The 27892-nt window shown below is 44.9% G+C and overlaps 1 protein-coding gene across 1 annotated transcript; it reads right to left on the bottom strand.

Annotated features, from left to right (window-relative positions):
- Positions 1–417: 417 nt before the first annotated feature.
- On the bottom strand, positions 418–27740 carry VIPAS39 (VPS33B interacting protein, apical-basolateral polarity regulator, spe-39 homolog). Its single transcript, XM_086319456.1, has 20 exons — positions 27654–27740; positions 24564–24656; positions 23828–23930; positions 21918–22061; positions 20382–20420; positions 19966–20030; positions 18984–19040; positions 13476–13568; positions 12752–12785; positions 12147–12249; positions 9799–9826; positions 8371–8444; positions 6667–6742; positions 6086–6220; positions 5438–5479; positions 4965–5054; positions 3485–3571; positions 2819–2908; positions 2295–2399; positions 418–1426 (listed from the first exon to the last, which is right to left on the bottom strand). The coding sequence occupies exons 2-20, from the start codon at positions 24654–24656 to the stop codon at positions 1406–1408; spliced, it is 1479 nt and encodes a 492-aa protein (XP_086175582.1). The 5' UTR covers positions 27654–27740; the 3' UTR covers positions 418–1405.
- Positions 27741–27892: the final 152 nt, after the last annotated feature.

The following is a 27892-nucleotide window of genomic DNA, read 5'->3' as shown; positions in this document are numbered from 1 at the left end:
GAGTCCTGGCGTGCTGTGGTTCATGGGGTGGCTAAGAGTCGGACACGACTGAGCAACTGAACTGAACTGAATTCCCCTACTCCCACAGTCACAGGAGTGCAGACTTCCACAAGCCCTGAGAAAATCGTGCCTTCCTCTCACAGATGAAGACAATGAGATTGAAAAGAAAGGGACTCGCCCAGCACCACATAGCTTTGTCAGTGGCAGAGCTGGGACAAGAGGCCAGGTCTTCAGCCGGGGGTGGCGTTCCCTCTGTTAAGCACACGGCCCTACTTTGCCATAAGCACTGTTACTCCATAACCTGAGGTGCTGACAGGCCGGTACATGCAGTCACCCAGGCAGGGCTGTAGCGGTCCCAAGAGACAGGGCAATGATTTCACGGCTCTGCACAAAATAACCAGGAGGGAAAGAGAAGGCGCCAAGGAAGAAATGGCTTTATTAGGCGTCTAGGCGTGTCTGGGAAACCCAGGTCAGTCACAGAGAAGAAAAGCTCACGCTGGCACAGGAATACAGGACACAGGCATTACAGAATATCCTCTCGAAAACCAACTGCGAAGCCAAAACCTCCCTCTTGCTCACCTACCAGAAACGCTGCTGAGGTGAGCCCTGCTGAAACTTGTGGAAGCTCCTAGTGAAACAAGGACGTGTGTGCAGAAAGGGAACGCGTGCCCCAGCCCCGCTAACTCATGTACGGTGGGGGGCCTGGGTCGGAGGAGGAGGAATGGGAAGGAGGGGGCCCTCATCTCTCGCACCAGGCTCCCCGGGGTGCGAGGAGAGAGGAACCACAGTTTGTCTGTAAAGGGAAGACCAGGGCAGCAGAGCGGGGTGGGCCAGCTCTGCAGCGAGGTGGCAGACTCTGTACAGTCTGGGGTGAGGGCGCCTCCAACAGGTCCCGGCAAGGCGGGCAGCCCTTCCTGAGCACCCCCCGGGAGACAGCCATTCCGGTTCCCTGCTGACTTCCTGCAGAGCAGATGCCAGCGTCCAGCACCAAGTCCAAGGTCACAATCAGCTGAGGGCAGTGGAGTGGCCGCCCGACGACACCGGTACCTCTCGGTCTAGGAGACCTCCTTTTTGGAGCAGTCACTTTCTGCGGACCAAAAGCCATCTTGCCCAATATGGGCCCAACCTAGAAATTAATTCCCACCTTCACGTGAGCACCAGGTGAAGAGCCTCCCTCATGAGGCAAAGCTTTAGATCTTGGCTCTTCGGTGACAGTCCCTGGACAGAAGGCCGGTCTGAGGCTGTCGGTGCCCAGGCGCTGGTCTCTGTCCCACGGGTGGCAGGCACTGCCTGCTGACGACGGGCCCCAGTGATGTGATGCTGTAACTCTCCCAAGAAGAGTGCTCTCTACTTTCACAGGCAGGAAAGGAAGAAATGAGGCAGGTTGCAAGGGAGCTGATGCCACTTAATTCTTCCATCGAATTTGCTGGGGAAAAAAAACAAACAATCATCAGTTTTCACGGATCCCTACAGATAGGCAGACAGAGTTCAATAAAACAAGGACTCCAGGTAGGTAATGTAAGGAAAAGAAAGATGGAGCCAGAAGGCTGAAAAAAAAACTTAACGTGGGGGAGAGGAGTTCACTTATTTGGAGACGGATGAAACACCTATCTGTACCTATTATGTAAGCCTGATTTAGGGCATTTATTCTGGTTCTGTGCTCCTCAGGACAAAGATTCAAAGATTCACTAGCTTTAGCTTGTGGTAGATTCCAAAATACCTAACTGGGACCGAAGCTCCACGTTAACAATAAGCTCAGCAATTCCATGCCATGAGAGAGGAGGCAGCTGTGCTCCCCAAGCAGCTAAAATTCAGGGGACACGTGTATGCCTGTGGCCGATTCATGTTGATGTACGGCAAAAACGATCACAATGTTGTAAAGTAATTTTCCTCCAATTAAAATAAATTAATTAATTGACAAAAAAGTAGCTAAAATCTACTTCACCTACTTCTTTCTTCCAATAGGGAGGTCACATCCAGCCCCAGGAAACTTTACAGTTTGCATATTCTGATTCTATAACGTTTGTTTCTAACTTCCAGTGGTTAGTCCTTCCTACCTGATGAGTTTAACAATGATCAGAGCACTACAATCAGTGTCAGCCAAGGTCCCCAGACCACCCTAAGTCATCCCACGTCTCAGGAGTGACTTCTGCCGTGTAGGCCCGCAGGAGACCCTTATCAAGAGATCCACAGGCTTGGCTGACAGCAATCCCATTCAGGCCTCGGGAGTCTGTGCTCAACGCTCCTCTGGTAACTGTCTCGTGAGCCCACTGGAGGGCAAGCGGGCCCCTCACCGAGCTGTTGAGAAGGGCATCAATCTTCTCCTCCTCGGCAGAGCCTTTATCCACCTTGCTCCTGTATGCGAGCAACTGCTGACGATCCTTCAGGTCCCGGCAAGTCTGTCACCAAAAGAAATGACAATAAAAACCTCCAGTCAACCTTCTCTAGAAGGGCCCCTTTCCTTCTGTCTCTCCCACTCTGAGCCAAGGTTCCGAGAGAAGCCAGGGAGCTGCGGTGGGATGACAGTGGGGCTAAGCACCCACCGAACTTCACACTCAAGAGACGTCTGCAGAGGTTATGTGGCTTGATTTCATTCTATGAATTCTCCGAGTGCAACGAATTTATAAAAGCAGAGAAAACCCAGTCAGAGAACTGGGCAAATCATATAGGAGAGCTGGTCTCCAAACTAACGCTTGCCAGACCACACTATGAGCTAAGTGGAAACTGACATCAGCACCTCAGGATCTAGGCCCTGGGACTGAAGCCTCCCACTGGCCACTGAGGTCTAACTCAGGGCTCTCATTTCTGAGGGACTCACATCAATGACGACATCATGACACTTGAACTTGGTGGCTAAGTTCAACTTTGTGTCCACATCTTCCACCAGATTGACATACTCCTGTAATACCTGTGAAAACAAGTACTTCTGATTAACGATTCTCAGCTGTATTAAACCCAGAGTTCTGAAAGGTAGGGAAAAAGTCCTGAAGAAGGCAAAAGAGTCAGTGCCTGCTGTCTACAATTCCCATCACGAACCACAGGACTAGGTCTGCAATGGGCAATGAGGTAGACTTTCTGCAGTAATCCATGTTCTCCCGAAAAGGAAGAGAAGGGCCCACTCCTCCTCATCTTGGAGCCAGACCCCCGTGCCAGCAACAGGTGTGCCCTGGGTCTGACCTCCCCCCGTACCCCCTGCTCCTTGACGGCCTTTCTCATTAAGTTCTCCTGTATCATTTGAGTAGTGTGCCTCCCTCTGGCTGAACACAGCAGACGCTCCTCAGAAAAGGGTGGTCTGGGGTCATATGTCTAAAGGCTGAGCAGAACTTCCTTCCCTGGCCCTTTCTAGGTTGAGGTGCAGTTCAACCATTATGTTGCCTTTAAGATAAGACCAGAGCAGGTCAAGTCCCCCATTGCTGAGCAGTAAGAGGCTGAAAGTCAGGTCTCCTAGAAGACCCTGTACCCGACTCTCTCTGGGAACCATTACCTGGACAGGGGCACTATTCTTGTGCAAAATTTCCACAACCCGATGGAAGCCAATGGGTGCTCTCTTCTTGGTGTAGCCCAGCCAGTTCTGAAAAAGGAAGATGGGGTGGCCATGGGCAGGTCAGACAAATTCAACCCACTCTGAGCTAGTCTCTCTGCGTTTTGTGGTAAGACCAGCATGACGTGCTGGTGAGAGTGGATGAATGGGAGGTGGGGGAAAAAGAAAGGGAGAGAGATGAGGGTTTCAGCAAAGTCAAGGAATTCAGGAGGGTGGAAAAGAGAGGTATTATGAGTTCTTAGCTTGCATAGGCACAAATGCAGAAAAGTCTGAAATACAGCTAAATGAAATAAGCAATTTCATTAACAATACTTGCATTGATAGTATGAAATTCTCTGGGTAGAATAATCCTACCCTTTACGTCTTTGCTGCTAAGTCGTTTCAGTCGTGTCCGACTCTGTGCGACCCCATAGATGGCAGCCCACCAGGCTCCCCCGTCCCTGGGATTCTCCAGGCAAGAACATTAGAGTGGGTTGCCATTTCCTTCTCCAATGCATGAAAGTGAAAAGTGAAAGTGAAGTCGCTTTTTTTTTTAAACGTCTTTATATTTACATAAATTTTTATTTGTAAATTCATGAGGAAAGGTCTGGAAAGCTACCAGTCAAACTTCTCACAGTGCTTGCCTTGAGGAAGGGACTGAGAAAGGAGGTGGACAGTGGAGGAGGAACTTCACTTTTTACCCTCTCACTTTCACAGCGGGTTTGATTTTGACACAGGCATGTACTGCTTTCATAGTTAATGTTTCTATTTAAATAGCAAAGGCAGAAAACAAAAAACTGTCAAACCCATAGTGGAAAAATAGATATTTAAACTGCAAACCAACGGAGACATGACAATCGAATGGAATGCAAGATTCTTGACGATCTGGACAGCAAACAAAAACAAACAAAAAACAGCTCTAAAGAGCTAATCAATTTATATGTACTATAATATTTTTTTTTAAATTAGAGGATAATTACAATATTGTGATGGCTTCTGCCATACGTCAACTTGAATCGGTCACAGGTATACATGTGTCCCCGCTTCTTGAACTCCCTGATAATATTCTTATGTTAACGTTAAATTTCTCGAGAATGATAATACTGTGGTTACAAATGAGAACAATACTTAAGTAGTTAAAGTATTGTGATGTCTGCAGTTTACTTTCAAATGTTTCAGCAAAAAAAAAAAAACATATAGAACAAGAGAAAGCAAACATGGCAAAAATGTGAGCAAGTTCGTTAAGTAGGTGAAAACTGTTAATTATTCTTTCTTTTGGTTTTCTTTAGATCTGAAACTTTGGAAAATAAAATGTTGAAGGAAAAATGTCAACCAGTAGCTGGAACCTGAGTGTCCCAGGAGGCGTGAAACCTGAGACTCCCAGGAGGCGTGGGATGGCAAGACAGCATCTCCATCGGAGCGCTGACAGCCCCAGGGCACCCACCTTGGTGGTAAACAGGGCATCGACGTCATGCCAGGCCCGGAGCTTGGCGCGAGCGGCCAGCGCTGTCAGCACGTACTGTTTGTCTGGGATCTGAAAGCAGAGGCCCGGGGAAATTAAGAGAAGCAGAAATGCATCAGGGGAGGGGCTTGAGAGTTCTGGAAAGACAGGCAAAAATAGTCCCTGGTATTGATTCTGCCCCTTACGATCCACAAAGCTCTTGGGTCTCCAAGCCCCGCACTGCTGCGGGCTCTTCAGTTAAGGCCTCCCTCACCTCCCACAGACTCACTCCGTTCTCCTGACCCCTGAACGCCAAGGCACTTCCCGCACAGGTTACAAAGCAACGCCCACCCCACAGAGCGATTCTGACACTACTTTTCTAAACACTGCCGAGTTTATATCTACCTTAAAGCAACGCCCACCCCACAGAGCGATTCCGCTACTACTTTTCTAAACACTGCCCAGTTTATATCTACCTTAAACGTCTTCTTCAGGTTGACCGGGCTGCTGAACGTCCCCTAGGGTGAAAGTGGAGAAGGAATCTTGGTGTTACTGACTCTCTCAAATGCCACCAATCTCCTGTTTTCTTGTCCACTAGCTAGACATTCTACATTTCACTCTGTAACCATTTAAACCTGGAAATTAATTTAAGACAAAAGCTCTATCAGGTCTAACTGGACATCACCATCTAGCTTAAGGGCACTAGATTAACAGGTATAAAGTATTTCCCAATTTTTTGCTAATCCTATGATTGTTACGATCATGTCCACCTATGGGATCACTAAAGTCGCACTTCTTCAAGACCACTTTTTTAAGTATGCACAGGTAACTACCCTCTGCTGCTGTTCTTTACCCTGTGGGAATCCATTTGAAACTCTGGGCCTCTGACCAGAGATGCTCTTAGCACCAGCACCAGTCAGGCAGATGTGTTCTAGGGCAGGCCAGCTCACTGGAAGCCACGCGAACCCATACAGACCTCTTTCCCCCTCTTGGAACAGTTCCCAGGTGGGCTGCCAAGAATGATGTGCACCCACTGTGAACAGATACGCTGAAACACAGGCTCTGAAGGATGCCCCCCTGTGCAGTGAGAACGCGTGGGCCTTTCTCCCCCATGTGGCCCGCACCTCAGCCTCCGTGTAGTGGTAGAAGCAGGAGTAGAAGAGCGTCGTCACCAACGGCATGTTGAGAATGGACGCTTTGCGGGGGTGCTTCCGGAAGACCTCAGTCTGTCCCGCTAATTCTAGATGCCGATCGTTTGCCTGTGGTGGAGTGAGCCAAGAGAAAAAAAAGAACAGTGTCCATGGAGTGGAGGCAGGAGAGAAGCCTGTAATACTAGAGCAGATGTGTATCCTACCCCAGGAAAGAGGCGAAGAGGAGAAAAAGAAAGAAACTGCCTAGGAGAGCCCCGAGGAGCTTAAGATCCAGAAAATGATGATCTAAGTTGGATGGAGGAAGACCAGAGAAGTAGTGATGGAACAGAGTTCTGGGATGAAGAGGAAATAGCTCCAGATTAATAGCAAGTGAGAAAAGAAAAGATGCCTGGAGGCAGTGGAGGGAAGGCCACCATGCAGAGAAAGAAAATGAAAGACTCTTAGAATAAGGGTAACCAGAAATGACGTATGTGGGCCGAGCAGAAGTCTCCTAGCTGCTGAATGACACAGAGCTTTGACACTTAAGTAGAAAGAATGAAAACAAGGATTCTAACCTCGATAATGATCTGACGTTCCAGGAGTGTGTAATGGTCTTGTATGTGTGCAGAATCTTCTGCTGAAAAGGGCAAGCTGGGAGAGAGGGCAAGAAGGTTAGTACCTCATTCTCTACTCAAACAAGAAACACACCTACCTAATCCAGGTCACCACTTTAAGTCTAAGATGCTCATGGGGCTTTGCAATTCTGATCTCTGTTCCCTTTAGAGCATCCCTGAAAGGCAGAGAGAAAGCAGGAAAAAGAGGCGACCTCTGGCCCGGATTTTATACTTATGGTTTTGCCAATTAGACAGGGAGCCTTCAAGTCCACGAAATACATACAGTCACTAGTGATTCTGCTGAGAAGTGAGGCAGAATCCCCTCATTGTGGGCGGTGCAATGACTGATGAACAGGTCACTCAGCCAATGAGTGCGCCTGACCAACTGCCCATCATCCACATCCCAGGGAGGCTTGGGGGTTGTGGTCACTGCCTAATGTCAATGCTGACCTGTCTTTCAGGAGCACTGACATGTTGGCCATTTTTTAATGCAGAGTAATAAGATAAAACTCAAGTTACAGAGCATGGCATTATGTCTGTACATTGGTAAAGATCTCAAGAGTTCTACATGATGTCAAGGGCCCCATCTTTAACACTACATTATATCCTTCCACATGAAGAAGTTGACGGACAAACAATGTCTTGCCTAAAAGTCATTTGGCAACTCAATGGGTAAAGCCAGGAAGAGAAGCCAGATTTTAAATGCCCAGTTCCCAGACCTTCCTTCAGAAAGTACTGTCTTATTCCTCTACTCCACTCACTCCAGGAAGAACTCTGAAATTCAATTACACTCTCCCAGGTAAGTGTGAGCCCACAGCTGATTTTTAGAAGTGATAAAGAAGACAGCAAAAGGTACCAGTTACTTCAGTATTCTAACTTCTCTGTTTACCAGAGGCCATACAACATATTGGCTCAGTAGCTGCCAAAGTTAAAACTAAGGATTGTACTGACATAAACTTCTAAATGTGAAACCTGGCAATCATGTCACATGAGGAATGACTGAAAGAAAGAACTGTGACCACTGAACCTCAGGTAAGGTCTACTGGGTGGGCTCTACACCTGTCTTAAAAGATAAACAGGGAAGCAAGTTTCAGCTCAGTATAAGGAGGCACTTGCGGTAATAAAGGCTGTCCAACAAGGAAATAAGCCACTTCCAAGAGTGTGTGCCCCACCCCTGGAAGAAGAGTATGTGGGGCTGGTTTTCACAGGGACTTATACTCTGGATAAAAGCTGGACTGAACCAGTAATTCTTGGACTATGGGGTTTCAAGGACTGGTAACACTGAAAACAACACATAAGTAAGATGTTGCCGATTTTTTAATACATTAGGACACACACAAAAAACTTATAACTCATTTTTCTACCAAAAAGAAGTGGGGGGGGGGAGACAATCTCTGAATAAAACGCAGTCTTTCCAATTAAATAAATTTAGCTTTAGTAGAAAGCTCTCTACATTGTCTTTATTTTTCTCAGTTTATCACCAATCAGTGAAAACTCTATGGGGGAACAGTGTTTGGAACCACTGAATGAGACGATCTTTAATCATGTTTGTATGACCCACTGTTAGCCTTTCCCTACAACCATCTATCCATCCTACCCTCTTTTAATCTCTTCATTGTTCTATATAACAGTATTGATAGTGAAAAACACTTCTCCCCCACTTACCCAATGCATGTCTTAAGAAATTCTTTTCGTTTCTCGGGGTCCTGAATGTTCAAGTGCTCTCGATAATGGGACAGCTACAAAAAACAGAGAAGAACTTTGAGCTGTTTCTTTTCCTCAGAAGGGTGAGTTAGCTCTGTCAGTAGGTTTTCCATGTTTGAAAGCTAAACTCTTCATCACTAGAGATTCTTCTAGGAATAGATGGCAGAGGGGTGCGGGAGAAGAGTGATTCAAAATTATTATCTCTAACTGCATTATCCAATACAACAGCCACTAGTTTCAAGAAAAAGTTGTTCTTAGGAGACTGTCCTATTCTACGAGGATAAACTAAAAGCAGACAATCGGATTTGCCAATTCCAGGGTTTATAAGGTTGGAAAACTCCAAATGCATATATAACAGCATGCATGATAAATCACCTTCAGTTCAAACATAACAGAGAATATGAAGAAAATATGAAAGCTTTAGATAAAAATGAGTTATCCAAAACACATTTATTTTCACTGATTAATCAAACTTCAAAACACTGAACTATATGAATGCTATCTGAAGAAAATTCTTTATAGTTTTGAACCTATGGAAATTAAAAATATAAACGAAAAAGCTTTTCAAAATGAGTACTACAGATTCCTAATCATTTTGAAGAGATTAAGATAAAAGGTTTTGAGATTTTCCCACACCTTGAGTATTAAGTACAAATTCCTTTTACAAAATGTTACTGAAAACGTTTTCCTGAATTATACTCTGGTGTGCAAAGCTTAAAAATGTATTACCACCAATGTGTGGTACAGTGACTAAAAGAATAATTCTGACATCGATGGCAACGAGAAATCCTTACTCTTACACAATAATGTCAAACCTTTTAAATAGATTATTGAAGTTTTAATAAGAAAATTACATTTTTGGTAAAATTTCAGGTTCATTCTTATACTACAAGAGTTTCATCTACAATGGTGAAAATCTGTCCAAAATCAACTTTAACATTTAGTCATTGAGCTCTCAGCCAAAATGTGTATTGGGTGCCTTACCAGCAGCTTGACCGATCGTCCTTCATGACCTGTATCTGATTTCTTATCCCTGTTTGCTCAATATTGTTTGTTCAATACTGTCTTTGGTATTAGAAGCCAAAACCCCAAAGCTCCTACAAATTAAGAACTAAAAACAACTAGAAATTAAGAAACAAACTCCAAACTGACCAGGCCAGTTTTCATTTGGTTATTTTTTAAAAATTTATTCAGAAGCCCAATCAAAAAGAGCATATAAAAAGACACAAAGCAGTACATCATCTGGATTGTTCTCAGGCTTCCCAGAAGCCCCTGTCTCCCAGATATAACCAATACCAAAGGAAAGGAAATAGTCAATCAGTGCAGTAGGCTGGATTTTGGCTTAGACTTTCTAAAGAGGCCCCCAACTGAAACAAAGGCCACACTTACCGCAAGCTCTTCTGTTCTATCCAGGAACCTGGGAAGAAGCAGAAGGGAGCAGCGCGTTTTTATCTGTTGATGCGTGGCAGTATAACCTCACAAAACAGGATGAGTGTTCTAGGAGAAACATCATCCGAACTCATCTGCCTCCATACACAAGCTAAGCCCTTCTCTTCTCAAACTCTCTACCATCAGCAACCCCTTGAGAACACGTGCCCGATCTACCGAGCTGAGTGAAGAGCAGAAACTGGAAGATGTCGTGGGCACTAGTAACTCTGTGATGTCAACAGCTCTGACAGAAAGGCTCAGAGCCTCTGCAAAACCTTAGCCCACAGTAGTCTTCTGGGTTTTTTTTTTTTTAAAGATGAAAACACTCTTCTCTGTCAGGGGTCTTGGAAACAGATTGTCTACACTATCCTCCTCTGTTGTTTTCTTTTTTTTTTTTTAAGATTTATTTATTTAATTTTTAGCTTTGAGGGGTCTTCACTGCTGCATGTAGGCCTTCTCCGGTTCTGACGAGCCGGGGCTACTCTCTAGCTGCAGCGTGCAGGCTTCTCACCGTGGTGGCTTCTCCTGGTGCGGAGTACAGGCTCTGGGTGTGAGGGCTTCAGTAGCTGTGGCACACGGGCTTGGCTGCTCCAGGGTATATGGGATCCTCCCACACCAGGGATGGAACCCGTGTTCCCTGCATTGGCAGGTGGATTCTTAACCACTGGACCCCCAGGGAAGCCCCGTTGTTTTCAGGTACAACATACAATGCATTTGTCTCTCCCCAAAGGTGGTAAGGCCTTGGAGAACAAGGACTTTTTGTCATCTGGTTGCTTTTTCACTCTGCAAGGACCACTATAATTAATATCACTACTTTGGCATAGAGGTGATGCTTAAAAAAAGCCTTGTTGGTTCGGAGGGAAGGAAGGAAGAAAAGAAAGAGGGAGAGAGGGAAGAAAGGGTTGAGGGAACAGCTCGTCTTGAACGCGGTTTCTACAAATTCCTGGCTAACCATCTCTAATCTTGACCCTGACCGTGTGCCCTCCCCACCTGAGTCTTTGGGAAAGCTCATCACTCTGCGGAGGCCACTGGGTAAATAAAGTTACCTCAGGGCACATGTCAGCCTAAACAGAGGCTCCACCCCCTGCCCTGACACTGAAGAAAGGACATAATACACCTGTTTTAAGCTAAGAGTGGGAAAAAGTCCCTAACAACTGAAATGAGATAGGGAAGGAAAACATGGCAGAAGACAGCTGCCCCCAATGGGCACCCCCTTCCCCAGGCCCCCAGCAGACATGCCTGCTTCTTGCCTCTCTACCCATCAGAACCCGACCCAGTCCCACAGGGCCCACTCAATTCCTAATCACTCCCATGAGGTTCTCCTCAGCTATCCTGATTGAAAACTGCATTTGCTTCTTCTGCTTTTCCATTGTGCTTCTCACTGGCATCACCAGGGACCAAGTAAAAAAGGCATCTTTAGTCTCGGTCTTTTGTAAGAAAATAGTTAATAAACATTAATACCACAGACTAGGCATTATGCTGAGTGCTTTACATGCATGAACTCCTTTCACCTTCATAATGACCTGTGGAGTAGGCAACATTATTTCCATTTTACAAACGTGAGAACTGGTGCTTGGAGAGGTTGAGGAACTTGTTCAACGTCATGCTATGAACTAAGTGATGGAGATAATATTCAACACAGGTGCTTGACTCTGGAGCCTGATTTCTTAACAAATATTCAACACAGGTGCTTGACTCTGGAGCCTGATTTCTTAACACGGTCACTTTATTACAGGTTGTGGTGCAATATTAGTTATCCCATCACATTTTTTTCCTTCTTTCTCTCTTTTCAGTCATGCCACATGGCTTGTGGGATCTTCGTTCCCCAACCAGGGACTGAACCTGGGTCCATGGCAATGAAAGCACCAAGTCCTAACCACTGCCACCAGGGAATTCCCCCATCACCTTACTGCTGCTGCTAAGTTGCTTCAGTCGTGTCCGACTCTGTGCGACCCCAGAGACTGCAGCCCACCAGGCTCCCCTGTCCTTGGGATTCTCCAGGCAAGAACACTGGAGTGGGTTGCCATTTCCTTCTCCAATGCATGAAAATGAAAAGTAAAAGTGAAGTCGCTCAGTCGTGTCTGACTCCTAGCGACCCCATGGACTGTAGCACACCAGGCTCCTCCATCCGTGGGATTTTCCAGGCAAGAGTACTGGAGTGGGGTGCCACTGCCTTCTCCTATCACCTTATTATATCTTGTCTAATAAGCGTTTCGAGAAAAAAGGGGCAGTGTCTCTTTGCAGTATCACCCAGCGTGCTCTGAACTAAGTACTTAACAAACTTTACAGACCAGATGATCGGTTCTTACCTAAAGAGGTCTAAAAGCAGCTTCTGATCACCTATCTCCTTAAGGAAGTGAATGAGATGTCTCAGGGCAACCTGCCGCACCTCCAGCTCTCGGAAGAGGATCTCTGGTAGGCAGGAAGAAAGGAGTTAGATGGGGAAGGATTAAAGCTATCACTCAACAGGAAATCAGTACCCCCCAACTCACACATTCTTAAGATAATCTCCTCAAAGTCCATCAGAAGCTAGGAATGGTTTACCATAGTGCGCACCCCTGGCTCAACCCACCAGCAACACACTCCAGGGTCCAGGGCAAGGCTAAGGCTTTGTGTTAGCTTTCAGCTCTCACCAACCCAACCAGCAGGCCCTGAGCCTGGTCTTTCACCTCCTCAGACCAACACAGCCATCCATCTGTGCAGTAAATGAGGGGCTTTTTAATTACTGTAGCTATCACTCGACAGGAGGAACAACTCAGGGCTGAGGCGTGTACTCTGAAGCCTCAGGACCCCCCAGCTATCCCAAAAGTAGACCTGATGCTGGTGAATTTAGGTATGAAAGCCACGAGACCACTCTCCCTTCAAGTGTAGCAGACATCTTACTGACTAAAGATTTCCCTCAAACCACGCTCACCTTTACTCAATGTCCTCTTCAGGAAGATCAGAACCTAGAGGAAAAGAGAACCAAGAATGAATCACCCTGTGTAACCTTCCCAACACAAGGCCCTGTCTGAGCACCTGACGACTAGGAATGAGGCCAGCAACTCATCAGGAGTCTTCGCAGGTCCAGACAAGGTGTTTCTCTCTCTGTGTGATGAAAGGACAGGTGATGGACATGTGGAATGAGCTCTGTCTTGGGAGTCTACACGCCCTTGCCCCTATGGCAAGAGACACCTCCCTCCCTCTGGGAGAGGCTGCTGTCACATTTCTCGGCCTTCAGATTATTTTTGAGGACACAAAGTAGCCAACCTACCACTTCTGGGTCATAATCAAGAGTGTCACACACAATGCAAACTGAGCCTTTAGAACACATACTTCTGGGAATCTTCTACTTCAAGAGGAAATCCAGTGTCTCTACTTGACATTAAAGTCCATCCTATGGATAACCAATAAGGACCTACTGCACAGCACAGGGAACTATACTCAGTATTTTATAATAACCTATAAGGGAAAAGAATCTGAAATATATATATATTAATACATATAACTGAGTCATGTTGCTGTACACCCGAAACAAAAAGGTTGTGAATCAACTATATTTCAAATAAAGAAATAGATATTAAAAAAAAAATCTATCCTGATTGGACTTTCAGAAACTGACGAAAGCAATAATTAAACAACAAAAAGGCACAACTCACTGCAGTAATGACGTTCCCATCATGCATGCTGACTGCTTCTTCTAGGAGCTGGATTTTGTCCTGTAAGGAGCGGAACCTTTCCAGTGAGCAGACCTGCCAGGTAAGAATAGAACTGGTGTGCAAGGAAGAGGACCATTTCCTATATTCCTTTGTCACTGGAAACTGAGGAAGAGCAAGAATGACCTGAAATATCCCCAACGCATACATGCATGCTCAGTCGCTTAGTAATGCCTGACTCTGCGACCCCATGGACTGCAGACTGCCACGCTCCTCTGTCCATTGGATTTTCCAAGCAATAACATTGAAGTGGGTTTCCATTTCCTTCTCCAAGGGATCTTCCTGACCCAGGGAATGAACACACATCTCCTGCACTGCAGGTGGATTCTTTACCACTGAGCCACCTGGGGCTTCCCAAATGGCACTAATGGTAAAGAATCCAGCTGCCAGTGCAGGAGATGCAAGAGAAATGGGTTTAATCTGTGTGGGTCAGGAAGATCCCCTGGAGGAGGAAATGGCAACCTGCTCCAATATTCTTGCCTGAAAAATTCTATGGACAGAGGAGCCTGGCAGACTACACTCCGTGGGGTCACAAAGAGTCAGACACAACTGAGCACACACGCTGGTCCCCAAGGAGAGCCTCTTTACTTTACACAACAGCCCTCAACACTCTATGAGCCAGGAGGTTCCCACTACCCCTCCCTACTACTACTACTACTACTACTACTACTACTACTAAGTCGCTTCAGTCGTGTCCGACTCTGTGCGACCCCATGGACTGCAGCCCACCAGGCTTCTCCGTCCATGAGATTCTCCAGGCAAGAACACTGGAGTGGGTTGCCATTTCCTTCTCCAATGCATGAAAGTGGAAAGTGAAAGTGAAGTCGCTCAGTCATGTCCACTCCCAGAGACCCCATGGACTGCAACCCACCAGGCTCCTCCATCCATGGGATTTTCTGGGCAACCCTGGAAGATGCTAGTGTCCTGATGAAGGCTTGCCAAAGTCAACAGGTAAGGAGATCACTTGTTCTCTTTTGCCTCTTTTTTTCCCTTTTTAAAAAACTTGTTTTTCCTTGTTTGGTTGGTTGTTGCTTTTTCAAACCCTGGTGTTGAGCGCCACCTTTCAGTAGATCGCAGTGAGGGAGCTGCTCTGCTACATATGAAAGCTGGACCCAGAAGCAGGTCCTATAGAAATGGTTTAGGACGAGCTTCCCCAGGAACATGCGGTGCATGACAGGCGAGGCGGCGGCCACCTTTCCGGCCACGCGGTGTCCCAGGAAGAAGGGCTCTCTGCACAGGGACTCCTGAGGCCCTGCAGCGTTTGCCACACCACGGGGGATGCGTGTGGGGTCCACTGGAGGGGACAGCAGGGGACTGGCTATCTGAGACCAACTTTTCTTTCTTTTTAATTAACTTGTTTCCTTATTTTTGCCCGTGCGGGGTCCTTGTTGCTGCGTGCAGGCTTTCTCGAGTTGTGGCGCGGGGGCTACTCTTCGTGACGGTGTGCAGGCTCTCACTGCAGTGGCTGCTGCTGCTGGGGAGCACAGGCCCTGGAGCTCGCGCTGCAGCAGTGGCGGAGCGAGGGCTCCAGAGTACTGGCTCAGTAGTTGTGGCACACGGGCTTAGCTGTGGCATCTTCCCAGACCAGGGATCAGACCCATATCTCCTGCACTGGCAGGTGGATTCTGAACCACTGGACCATCAGGGAAGTCCCAACTTGTTCTCTTTTTAATGAGGTACAATTTATATCATATAAAATCTACCCTATCTAAGTGTACAGTTCAGTGAGTTTTGACAAGTAAATAATCCCATGTTAACTACTACCACAATCAAGATACAGAACATTTCCATTACCACAAAAATTCCCCTTGTCCATCTGACAAGGGATCTTACTAGCAGATATTTAGGTTATTCCCACTTTAAAGGTTATGATAAATAAAGTTCCTATGAACATCTATGTACAGGTCTTTGTATGAACAAATTTTCATTTCTCCTGAATTGTAAATGTCTATTAGTGATTAAATTACATGTGTGTTTGATTTTGTAAGAAACTGTCAGACTCTTTTGCAAAGTGGTTTTACCACTTCACCTTCCTGTTTGCAGCATATGAGAGTTTCAGTTGCTTTGCATCTTCCCAACACTTGGTCGCTAAGAGTCGGACACGACTGAGCGACTTCACTTTCACTTTTCACTTTCATGCATTGGAGAAGGAAATGGCAACCCATTACAGTGTTCTTGCCTGGAGAATCCCAGGGATGGAGGAGCCTGGTGGGCTGCCGTCTATGGGGTCGCACAGAGTCGGACACGACTGACACGATTTAGCTTAGCAACGCTTGGTATGATCAGTATTTTTAAACTTAGCCATTATAGTGGCTGTATAGTGGTATCTCAGTTTTAATTCACATTTTCCTGATAACTGATAACGTTGAGCATCTTTTCAAGTGCTTATTGGCCATTCACACAGCTTTTGGTGATGTAACTGGTGAAAACTTGAGCCAGTTTTTAAATTTGATGGCTTATCTTATTACTGAAGATACATCATCATTTTTTATATACATATTCTGGAGAAAACACTTTATAAGATGTATTTTACAAATATTTCCTCCCAGCAATGGTCTTTTCGTGTTTTTAACAGTGTTTTCAAAGAACAAAACTTCTCAATTTTGGTGAAGTCCATTTTCCTTTTTGGTCTGATGGTTTTTGTATGTTTGGTTAGTAAGTCTTTGCCTAACTCAAGATCACAAAGGCTTTCACCTAAATTTTCTTCCAGCTTTATAGTTTTAGCACTTATTCTACTATGATCCATTTTCACCCAATAGTTATTATGGTATCAATTCTTCCAAAATTGAAATACAGATTCAATGCAATCTCAGTCAAAATGCCAGCAGCTCTTTTGTAACACTGACAAGCTAATATGGAAATACACAGGATCTAGAATGGCTGAAATAATTTTGGAAGAGAAGAATAAGGTTGAAGAACTTACGTGACTTGATTTCAAGATTAACTACAAAGCTACAATAATCAAGGCCTTGGTAATGGCATCAGTTCAGTTCAGTTCAGTCACTCAGTCGTGTCCAACTCTTTGCGACCCTATGAATCGCAGCACACCAGGCCTCCCTGTCCATCACCAACTCCCAGAGTTCACTGAGACTCATGTCCATAGAGTCGGTGATGCCATCCAGCCATCTCATCCTCTGTCATCCCCTTCTCCTCCTGCCCCCAATCCCTCTCAGAATCACAGTCTTTTCCAATGAGTCAACTCTTCGCATGAGGTGGCCAAAGTACTGGAGTTTCAGCTTTAGTGTCATTCCCTCCAAAGAAATCCCAGGGCTGATCTCCTTCAGAATGGACTGGTTGGATCTCCTTGCAGTCCAAGGGACTCTCAAGAGTCTTCTCCAACACCACAGTTCAAAAGCATCAATTCTTCGGCGCTCAGCCTTCTCACGGTCCAACTCTCACATCCATACATAACCACAGGAAAAACCATAGCCTTGACCAGACGGACCTTTGTTGGCAAAGTAATGTCTCTGCTTTTGAATATGCTATCTAGGTTGGTCATAACTTTCCTTCCAAGGAGTAAGCGTCTTTTAATTTCCTGGCTGCAGTCACCATCTGCAGTGATTTTGGAGCCCAAAGAAATAAAGCCTGACACTGTTTCCACTGTTTCCCCATCTATTTGCCATGAAGTGATGGGACCAGATGCCATGATCTTCGTTTTCTGAATGTTGAGCTTTAAGCCAACTTTTTCACTCTCCTCTTTCACTTTCATTAAGAGGCTTTTTAGTTCCTCTTCACTTTCTGCCATAAGGGTGGTGTCATCTGCATACCTGAGGTTACTGATATTTCTCCCAGCAATCTTGATTCCAGCTTGTGCTTCTTCCAGCCCAGCGTTTCTCATGATGTACTCTGCACATAAGTTAAATAAACAGGGTGACAATATACAGCCTTGACGTACTCCTTTTCCTATTTGGAACCAGTCTGTTGTTCCATGTCCAGTTCTAACTGTTGCTTCCTGACCTGCATACAGATTTCTCAAGAGGCAGGTCAGGTGGTCTGGTATTCCCATCTCTTTCAGAATTTTCCACAGTTTATTGTGATCCACACAGTCAAAGGCTTTGGCATAGTCAATAAAGCAGAGATAGATGTTTTTCTGGAACTCTCTTGCTTTTTCGATGATCCAGCGGATGTTGGCAATTTGATCTCTGGTTCCTCTGCCCTTTCTAAATCCAGCTTGAACATCTGGAAGTTCACGGTTCACGTATTGCTGAAGCCTGGCTTGGAGAATTTTGAACATTACTTTCCTAGCGTATGAGATGAGTGCAATTGTGCGGTAGTTTGAGCATTCTTTGGCATTGCCTTTCTTTGGGATTGGAATGAAAACTGACCTTTTCCAGTCCTGTGGCCACTGCTGAGTCTTCCAAATTTGCTGGCATATTGAGTGCAGCACTTTCACAGCATCATCTTTCAGGATTTGAAACAGCTCAACTGGAATTCCATCACCTCCACTAGCTTTGTTCATAGTGATGCTTTCTAAGGCCCACTTGACTTCACATTTCAGGATGTCTGGCTCTAGGTGAGTGATCACACCATCGTGATTATCTGGGTCGTGAAGATCTTTTCTGTACAGTTCTTCTGTGTATTCTTGCCACCTCTTCTTATTATCTTCTGCTTCTGTTAGGTCCATACCATTTCTCTCCTTTATCGAGCGCATCTTTGCATGAAATGTTCCCTTGGTATCTCTAATGTTCTTGAAAAGATCTCTAGTCTTTCCCATTCTGTTGTTTTCCTCTATTTCTTTGCATTGATCGCTGAGGAAGGCTTTCTTATCTCTTCTTGCTATTCTTTGGAACTCTGCATTCAGATGCTTATATCTTTCCTTTTCTCCTTTGCTTTTTGCTTCTCTTCTTTTCACAGCTATTTGTAAGGCCTCCCCAGACAGCCATTTTGCTTTTTTGCATTTCTTTTCCATGGGGATGGTCTTGATCCCTGTCTCCTGTACAATGTCATGAATGGTAATGGCATAAGGATAGACAAAAAAAAAATCAATGAACTGGAATACAGTCCAGAAAGAGACCTACACATATATACAGTCAATTCATTTTCAACAAAGGCACCAAAGTGACCGATGCAGAAATGGATAGTCTTTTCAACAAACAGTGTTGGAGCAAACAGAGAACCGTATGGGAAAAAAATGAATGTCCATTTGTACCTCACACCATATATTCTGTATTAACTCACACTGGATCACAGACCTAAACATGAGACATCTGCTCTCACTCTTAAAGGCACTACTTTTCCCTCTCATCCATCACTCTTTTCCCACTTCCCCATCAAAACAACACTAAACCGTGGAGAATTAGAAATTTTGCAGCTGAATTGCCATCTTAGTGGAATGGTTTTCCTCCTGAAAATCATTTCATTTAACAAAACTGAAGAGAAAGGCCAAGCTGCTCAGCTTCCAAAATAGACAAATTCCAATTCCCACAAGAATTCTCTCCCCAGGGGCCTTACCTTGCCCTTCCTGAGGCGCCGCACTGTGTCACTGGGGCTCCAGTCGTTGCTGTAATCCTGGAATATTAGCAACGCATGAATTATAGGAAATTAAAGGATCGGAATTCAGAATTATCAGTGCATCAGCTCCTCACCTCATGCTTATAGTCTTAGTCTCTGAAAGTGAAAGTGAAGTCGCTCAGTCGTGTCTGACTCTGCAACCCCATGGACTGTAGCCTACCAGGCTCCTCCGTCCATGGGATTTTCCAGGCAAGAGTGCTGGAGTGGATTGCCATTTCCTTCTCCAGGGGATCTTTCCAACCCAGGAATCAAACCCGGGTCTCCTGCATTGCAGGCAGACGCTTTACCGTCTGAGCCACCAGGGAAGCCCAGAAGATAGATTAAAAAAACCAAGACTAGGATGGTCTGGTCCTAAGTTTCTTAAGCAACCAGGACAGAGATTTTACAGGCAGGACGAATTGGATCAAAGAGGGAACGGATCAACTGACAAAGCTAGCAGCCCAACATGTAAGTGGTTGAGAATTTCAGCCTGTAGAGGCCGTTTTGGGACTCTAATGAATGGTTTTGCCGACAGACGGAAAAGAGAGAAACATGTTCTTTTTTTGGACCTTATGATATCGTTTTTTCCTTTTCAGTCAATTTGCTTTTTCATGTGCTTCATGTGAATATGAGCTCCACCAAGCTTCTAGACCACAGTGATGATCAAAAGTTTCAAACCACAACCTAAAAAATGGCAGTATAATGGATAAGGAAAGTACACCAGGGCTGAATCAGAAACTAAAAATTTTAAGTTCCAGTTCTACCATGTAACTAGCTGTGAGACTCCCGGCAAGCTCTAATGTTTAGAGATCCAATTTTCTTATTTCTAAGAGGGGTTTAAAATAACACCTGCTCAGAGATTTGGGAAGATCAAGCAAGATAACAAATGTCCAAGTTCGTCAAACTGTGTAAAGTGTCCTGACCATCATAAGATATAACTCACCCTATACTCCCCCTTGGGTCTCCCCAGCTCTGGAGCATAGCTCTTGGCAGGTGTGTCTGACAGAGCTGCAAAAGAACAGGCAAGGGACTGAGAAGGATACCATCTTCCTGCCATTCCTTTCTTCCACTGCTTCCTTTGCTTGACTTGCGGGCTCCCAAGGTATTTTTATGGCCCCAAGTAGGGAAGTCCGAGTAGATCTCAGTTCCTACCCAAAGACAGCATCCCTAGATGCTACCCTTGGACCCCACAGCCTGAATGGTCTCAAGCTGCTTATTCAGCACCAGAAAATTCCTCTAATAATGATGATAGGTTCAGAAGTGCCATCATCTAATTATCACTTGTCCCCATGACTCCCTAGGCTGTACCCCAGACCAGTAACATCTCCCAGTAATCAAGAGAAAAGAGTCCATGCCTACCATCAGAGAGGGACTGGAAACTTCCAGGTCTAGTTCTCCCTAAAGATAAAGAACACATAAGGCCAAGAGTTAAAGTCAGAGCCATCCAGACTCAGTTTAGGATGCAGTGCACACAGAACCTTTTTGTGAAATTATAAGAACTTAAGGCTTAAAAAAGCTTTTATTCAACTTCAGAAATCTGAGGTACCGTGGAAATAAAAGGCACTGAGGAACTGTTTCTTTTAATTGTGATAAAATACACCTAACATAAACATCACCATTTTTAAGGAGGATACAGTTCAGTGGTACTAAGTACATCCACACTGTACAATCATCACTACTATCTCCAGAACTTTCTGATCATCTCAAACTGAGACTGTACCCACTGAACAATAACTCCCTTTCCTCCTTACTCTCATTCCCTGGTGACCACTATTCTATTTTCTATTTCTATCTGACTATTCTAGGCATCTCACAGAAATCGAATCACACAGAATCCTTGTATGTCTGGCTTCATTCACTCAGCATAATATCCTCAAGGTTCATCCATGTTGTAACACGTATCTGAATTTTGATCCTTTTTAAGGTTGAATAATATTCCACTGCATGTGCATGGACATTTGTTCATTCATTCGTCAGTGAATGAACATTTGTGTTGTTTCCATATTTTGGCTACTCTGAATCGTGGTGTATAAATACCTGTTTAAACTCTTGCTTTAATTCGTTTTGGTATATACCCAGAAGTACACTGCTGGATCATATGGCAATTCTACACTTAATTTTTTGAGAAACTGCCAAACTGTCTTCCACAGTCTTCCGCTGTCTTCCACAGTCTTCCGGTGTCTTCCACACACAGGCCGTACCATTTTACATTACCCCCAGCAGTGCACAAGGCTTCCCAACAGAGATGCACAGGGTAGGGAGGAATTCTGACCTAGGCAAATTTCCTGAGCACAGGGGTAGGGGGGAATTCTGACCTAGGCGAATTTCCTGAGTAGATGTCACAAGGTTGATGTCAGCTTTGTTTATCATGTTTTAGAAACCCAGTCCAATACTAACGCATATATATGGAATTTAGAAAGATGGTAACGATAACCCTGTATACGAGACAGCAAAAGAGACACTGATGTATAGAACAGGATTATGGACTCTGTGGGAGAGGGAGAGGGTGGGAAGATTTGGGAGAATGGCACTGAAACATGTGAAATGTCATGTATGAAACGAGATGCCAGTCCAGGTTCAATGCACGATGCTGGATGCTTGGGGCTGGTGCACTGGGATGACCCAGAGGGATGGTATGGGGAGGGAGGAGGGAGGAGGGTTCAGGATGGGGAACACATGAGAAATAAAGGAATAAAAAATTAAAAAAAAAAAAAAAGAAACCCAGTCCAACCCCTCTGAATTTCCCTCATTTCTCCCCCTTTCTTATCCCTAACTGCTAGCTCCAAAGATTTTTATACTTCAGTATCTTTTTCTTATAGAGTAAATGAAAATCACAGCCTTCGTGGTTTTTCGGAACAAAGAAAAGGACTCTGTCCCTTTAACCGTCGCTCTCACCTCTAAAAAAGCTGCTCAGAGAGTAGGTAGAAGCAGGTTTGGGTAGTTGTGCATAGGTGGAGAAGCTGTTTCGGTTCTTCAGCTGTTCACGCTCGTGGCTAGACCCGCTATTACCAGCAGTCTCTTTGATGGACCATGAGATACCTGTGAGACAGCAAGATGTAGATCAGTCATTCTCATCCAAAATAATACCACCACATCCAGCTTTCCAATAAACTCTAAAAGCTTTTCATCAGAAGCCCTGGTCCCTTGTCAACATGGACTTAAAATACTCAGGCAGGGAGAAAGAACAGAATCACATAGACCCATCAACAGAAAAAAAGGGCAAAGGAAATGAATAAATGGATCAAAGAAAAGGAAATACAAGTAGCTGTTAAACATACGAAAAGGTGCTTGACCACACTCTTAGTAAGAGAATTACACAAATTAAAAGTACAGTTAAGACTTCCCTGGAGGTCCAGTGATTAAGAACCTGCCTACCAACGCAAGGGGACACAGGTTCAATCCCAGGGCCGGGAAGATCCCACAGGCCACGGAGGAACTAAGCTCCCGTGCCACAACTGCTGACGACCGTGCACCTAGAGCCCAGGCTCTTCAAGAGAAACCACCGCCATGAGAAGCCTGCACACAGCTAGTAAGTAGACCCTGCTTGCTGCAGCTAGAGAAAAGCCCACGCAGCAACAATGACCCGGAACAGCTGAAGATAAATAAGTATTTTTAAAAAGCACACTGAGATACCACTTGCCCCCTATAAGATTGACAAAGACCCAAAAGTTTGAGAACACCCTGTGCTGTCAAGGCTGTGGGAAAAAGGAACATTCTGACACTGCAAGGTGGGAGTGCAAATCCGTGCAACCTCTAACCGACACAGATGCAAATACCCTCTGCCAGCGATTCTACTCTGGGAACTGAACTTTCAGATACTCTTACATGGGCAAAATACAAGAACAGCAATATAAACAACAAAAGATTGGAAACAATCTAATGCTCATCAACAGTGGACTGGTTATATAAATTATGAGAATTCCACACCGTGTATACTATGTTGCTATTTTTAAAAAGGGAGAGGCAGCATGAGAACACTTGGAAAGATCTTCAAGCTATATTATCCAGTGAAAAGAGGAGAGTATAAAGTATGCCACCTCTGGTGTAAAAAACGGGGTTCATTTTCCTATATGTAGTTCCACAAGCAGAAAGCATCTCTAAATGAACACACAGGAAGCAAACAACAGCAGTTGTTTTGGGGCTGGCAGGGCCTGAGAACTAAGTAGATGCGTGACAGTGTGAGGGAAACTTCTCAGTACGCTGTGAATCCTTTTTACTACAGTACGCCTTGAATACTTTTTGCTTTTTAAATCATGTGACAGTATTTCCCATTAAAACAAACAAACAAACAAACCTTTAAAACTACGCTTAATCAGATGGGCCCAGCAAAGGTGTTAAGTGGTATCAGAGAACAATTAGGCAGTGAGACTTGGTGGCTAAGGAAGTCAGTTCTGCCAGGCAGTTGTGAGCATTTAAGTCAGCAGTTCTCAAATATGACTGCGTATCAGAACATTAGCAGTGCTTATTGTCATTTGAGACCCCGCCCTACCCGCCACCCCACACCCAACGTCAAGACCTACTGAAGCAGAGTCTCTCGAGTGAAGCCCAGGAATCTAATTTTAACAAGCACCCCAAATAAGTCTGAAATAGCCACCCAAACATTAGCCCTCAGATAGCAGACCTAGACAGCCGTATGGAAACTACTGCCTTATTTCCCCAAGTACCCTCTCCTGGGTAAATTTCCAGATGTATGCTCATCTGAAAACAGCTTAGCCTTGTTCCCTATCCTGACAAGTATTGAGGAGACTTTATGAATGTTAAGAACCCTGAATAATTAATCCCTTCCCAGGGTCTTTTGTACTTACTTCCCACAGGTTCCCCGGTCCAGCTGACTCTCTCCAGGTCATCTTCATCATCATCATCCACAAAGTCTCGAAGGCTATTCACTGCCCGCTTGGATTCCTTTAACTGTGGACGGACACCAGGCAGGGCGCTTAGGCAGTCACCACTTCTCACCTCTCCCTCTGACAGCCAAGAAGGCTGAGGAACTTGGACTTGAGAATGGCCAATATTTTAACCTTTCTGCCATCGAATGCCTAGCCCACTAGATGTTTGCCAAGAAAAGAAACTGCTATTTAGCCAACACTGGAGTCCAGTGGCAAAAGGTTAGGAAGAGTCAAAGCCGATTTTGAATTCTAATCCTATTCCTGGTATTGACTTGCTTTGTAGGGAGTTTATCCATCTTTCCAAAAATGAATGTTTCCCTCATTTGTAAAACAGACATGATAAAGACAAAACTCCCAATCCAGTTCATCCTTCAAAAATAATAATTATACCACATGAAAAAAGACTTATGGGTTCTTGGGGGAAAAAAAACACAACGCAAAGAAATGAATCATCTTAAGAATGTAAAGGAAAATGGGCAGGGAGTTGGCTTTTACAATTCCTTTCTTTGCCCAGCGTTCTTCTCCATGAAGAGTCTTGTAAAGATGTGACTGAAAGCACTGCTGAGCCTAATTGAGACAGGTTACCAAGGATGCAAGGGAAAGGGTACACAGTGGAAAGGGGTGAGAACTTCGGCGAGTGTTCACAGAAACCCACCTGTGAGAGCTCATCATCTTCGTCATCAAAGGTGAAAGCCTTGAACTTGGAGCTATTCCAATACTCCTCCTCATCACCCTTTGTCCGATTCATCTGGAGGAAGAGGAAGAGAGATATACTGTATGTCTCTTTCTGGATTGTCCTCAAAAGAGCTCCAAAAGCTTTGGGTTCCTGGACTACAAACTTCCTGCTGTAGTCAGGGATGCACAAAAAGCGTCTGGTGAAGAAAATACTGCAGAGGCCACATAAAATCAGATCCTTGGGTCTCCAACCAATCCAATCACACTTTTGATTGCCTGATAACCCACGAGTAGTCATTCATTCCTACAGCAGCTACTTTGTTCACAACACCATCTCAGGTGCTCTGTCAGCTGTTTTATTACGTAAGGGATATCTGAAGTACAAAACACAGTCCCTCTCTGAAGGACCCTACAACACAGTATTGAGCATATATACCTTTTCTAATTTATACACTCTCATGCGTGCTAAGTCACTTCAGTCGTGTCCAACTCTTTGCAACCCTATGGACGGTAGCCCACCAGGCTCCTCTGTCCATGGATTCTCCAGGCAAGAATACTGGAGTGGGTTGCCATGCCCTTCTCCAGGGGATTTCCCCAACCCAGGAATTGAACCTGTGTCTCTTAGGTCTCCTGCACTGGCAGGCGGGTTCTTTACCACTAGTGCCACCTGGGAAGCCCCAGTAAAAGTATGTACAAAGGTAAAAGTACAAACCAGGCATGTGTTACAAGAATGCATCACGAACTTTGCTGGATACACAAGGTTAATCAAAGCATAAACAAAACAGATGGTAACTACATTCATGGACTCAACATGTATCTGTTGCGTGCCACCTCTCAGGCCCTGTTCTAGGCTCTGGGAATACCGCAGAGAATAAAAACTCATAGACATCTTACTCTCTCATGTGCTTCTTGAATTCCTGATAGCAAGTAAGCAACTAAAGGAAGCTGAATTAGCCTGCTTGTAACTTCAACTTCAAATCATGATTAATTTAATAACAAGTACTGGCCAAAATTTGGGAAACGAGGGCATAGCCAAAGAAGGAAGTCTATGAAGAATCAGTCAAAACACCACAAGTCCCTCTCATAACTATTCTAAAATTAGATTTCACCCTGAAAAAAAGTTTTGCCTTAGAATCACAAACTAAACTATCCATGCCAACTAGATTAGAGTGAAAACTGATTTAAGCCAAGAACCAGGTACCAAATTTTTCAGTGCCAAAAATAACTCCAAAGGCTACAGAGAATCCAGTTCTAAAGGATGGATTTGCTTTTTCTATTTCAGTAGCACCTTTCTCAATAGAAGCTTAAGAAACACTCCCCACGGCAGACCCACTGAGACTCCCAATGGCCTTAACACACTCTGCCTCACTTCGTGTGTTGTCAGGGGGTCTGGGAATGGCAAAGCAGGCTGAGAAGTGTTTACCATCTGATCCTTCCCCATGGCAGATATCACTAACTGATTTCTACTGAACCCAGACACGGCTTAAACATCCTTTTGTATATTTAATGCAGTGAGTAAAATCAAATACAAAAGCTAGCAGAAAAAAAAATATCATCCCTTATATTGCAACAAGCATAGGCTTTGTAGTCAGGCAGACTTGAATTCAAATGTCAGTCTCTCCAATTCTCAGCAACCTGGGTAAATAATCTCACTTCTAAGCCTTGGAGAAAGTGACAGGCGACCTCACAGGGTTGCAGTGAAGAATAAACAGGAGTCAAGAAAGAGCTAACAAAAGTCCCCAGTATACAGTAAATACTAAAGGCTAGCTCCTTTTAGTGTATCTTCTGCCTTCTTTCTATCTCTGCCATTTGTAAATATGGGACTTAACAACAGAAACATACCTGGGAAGACTGTTGTAAGGCTGAAGCCAGTGAACCACACGGAAAGCACATGTGCTGACACAAAAATCTGTTTAGTATTAATTTTTATTAATAATAAATCAATACCTTGGAAAAAGCTAGAAAAATATTTCTAAGCATTCCTAAAGTTTAAAATTTTGATATAAAAACTCTGAGTAGCCATCACAAACACTGAAGATGTCCACAGAGCAGGTAAACGTCTATGGTACAGGTGCCAGTTTACAAAGCCTCAGAACACCTCTTCAAAGTAGGCCTAGCAGATTCCATTTCATTGATGAGGGAAATGAGGCACAAAAGGATTAAGTACCAAAGTTTTTAAGCTAAAGTTAGTTGCTCCTATCCAGGTTTTCTATCTCCTGGGTCATTTCCACTCTGATTTGCATCGTTCTTTTATCACTCTAGGGAAAACTGAGGGCAGGTCATTACTACAGTATCTACAGATAGGCATAGCATGAGTCTTAACAAACTCTGTAATCCACCAGAGGATTTCTGGAATCTTTTCTTAATTACGCAAAGGCAGTGGACGCTTGACACCAATCTGTACTTCTAGCGCTAGTCAGAAACTATATTTCCTCAGCAAGTAAAAAAAGACAATAATTTAACGGCTCTAAAATTTATAAAGCAATCAGCTACAATTTTAAGAGGGGCTGAGAAAGGTGCTTCAAAATTATTTAAAACACTTCAAAGGCTTGTCCCTGTCACTTGTTTACTGAGATCCCACCATACAGGGCAGTAGATCTGAGGGAAGGGCAGGAATACCACAAAGGATGGAAAACGACTTGGCCAAAGAATATCTACAACCAACACGCTCTCCGCCTCAGGACACCGCAGAAACCAGCCTGTGAGAAGTTAGATTCGGACTCATTTATCTTCTTTCAAAGCCAGGCCTACACAAGTGAGGTGACGAACTGAGACGAGGAAATGTGGATTAAACTAGGAAGACTCTGTGGGCGAAGGGTCCAGGAAACAAGGATCCACCGCAGAGGCCAGAGCCCAGAACCTTAGTACAATAAATGCTTGTTCAAAATCAGTTGTCTGGGCTCGCTCGCGGCCCCAACCCCGAGTGCAAGCCCAGGGATCGCAAGAACTGGATTTAACAGTCAAGCCAGGGAGGTCGAGGGACGCCTCAGACAACGAGGGGAAAGGATATGGATGCGGAGAGGCTGGACTCGGCCAGATATGTAGCCCAAGGAGTTTGGGACACCCTCACCTCTTCCACACCGAGCCCTCCCTCTCAGGTCAGCGTCAGACTTCGCCGCCGAGGGTCCAGCCTTTCTAGACAGGCTGTGCGGCATACAAAAGGGGCGGAAGGGGATAGTCCCGAGGAGGGGGCGGGAGGGTGGGGTGGGGGTAGGAACCAAGGGTCGAGACAGGCGCCGCACGGCATGCTGGAAGTTGTAGTTCCTCTCGCCCCTACAATCAGGCTCTGCCGGGACAGGCCGCGGCGGC

This window comes from Bos grunniens, chromosome 10 (genome assembly GCF_055505025.1).
Source record: "Bos grunniens cultivar Pamir isolate PY7600 chromosome 10, Bosgru_T2T1.0, whole genome shotgun sequence".
NCBI classification, from domain to species: Eukaryota; Metazoa; Chordata; class Mammalia; order Artiodactyla; family Bovidae; genus Bos; species Bos grunniens.
Note: the sequence above shows the minus strand (reverse complement) of the source record. Positions and strands in the feature narration are given on the sequence as shown.

Excerpts from the sequence above, each read along its gene's own strand:
- VIPAS39 (XM_086319456.1), bottom strand. The coding sequence starts at position 24,656 with ATGAATCGGACAAAGGGTGATGAGGAGGAGTATTGGAATAGCTCCAAG. Across the intron at positions 8,445-9,798 it reads ATAGAACAGAAGAGCTTGCG|CTGTCCCATTATCGAGAGCA; the intron begins GTAAGTGTGGCC and ends TGTTTTTTGTAG. Across the intron at positions 3,572-4,964 it reads ATGCCCTGTTTACCACCAAG|AACTGGCTGGGCTACACCAA; the intron begins GTGGGTGCCCTG and ends TTCCTTTTTCAG.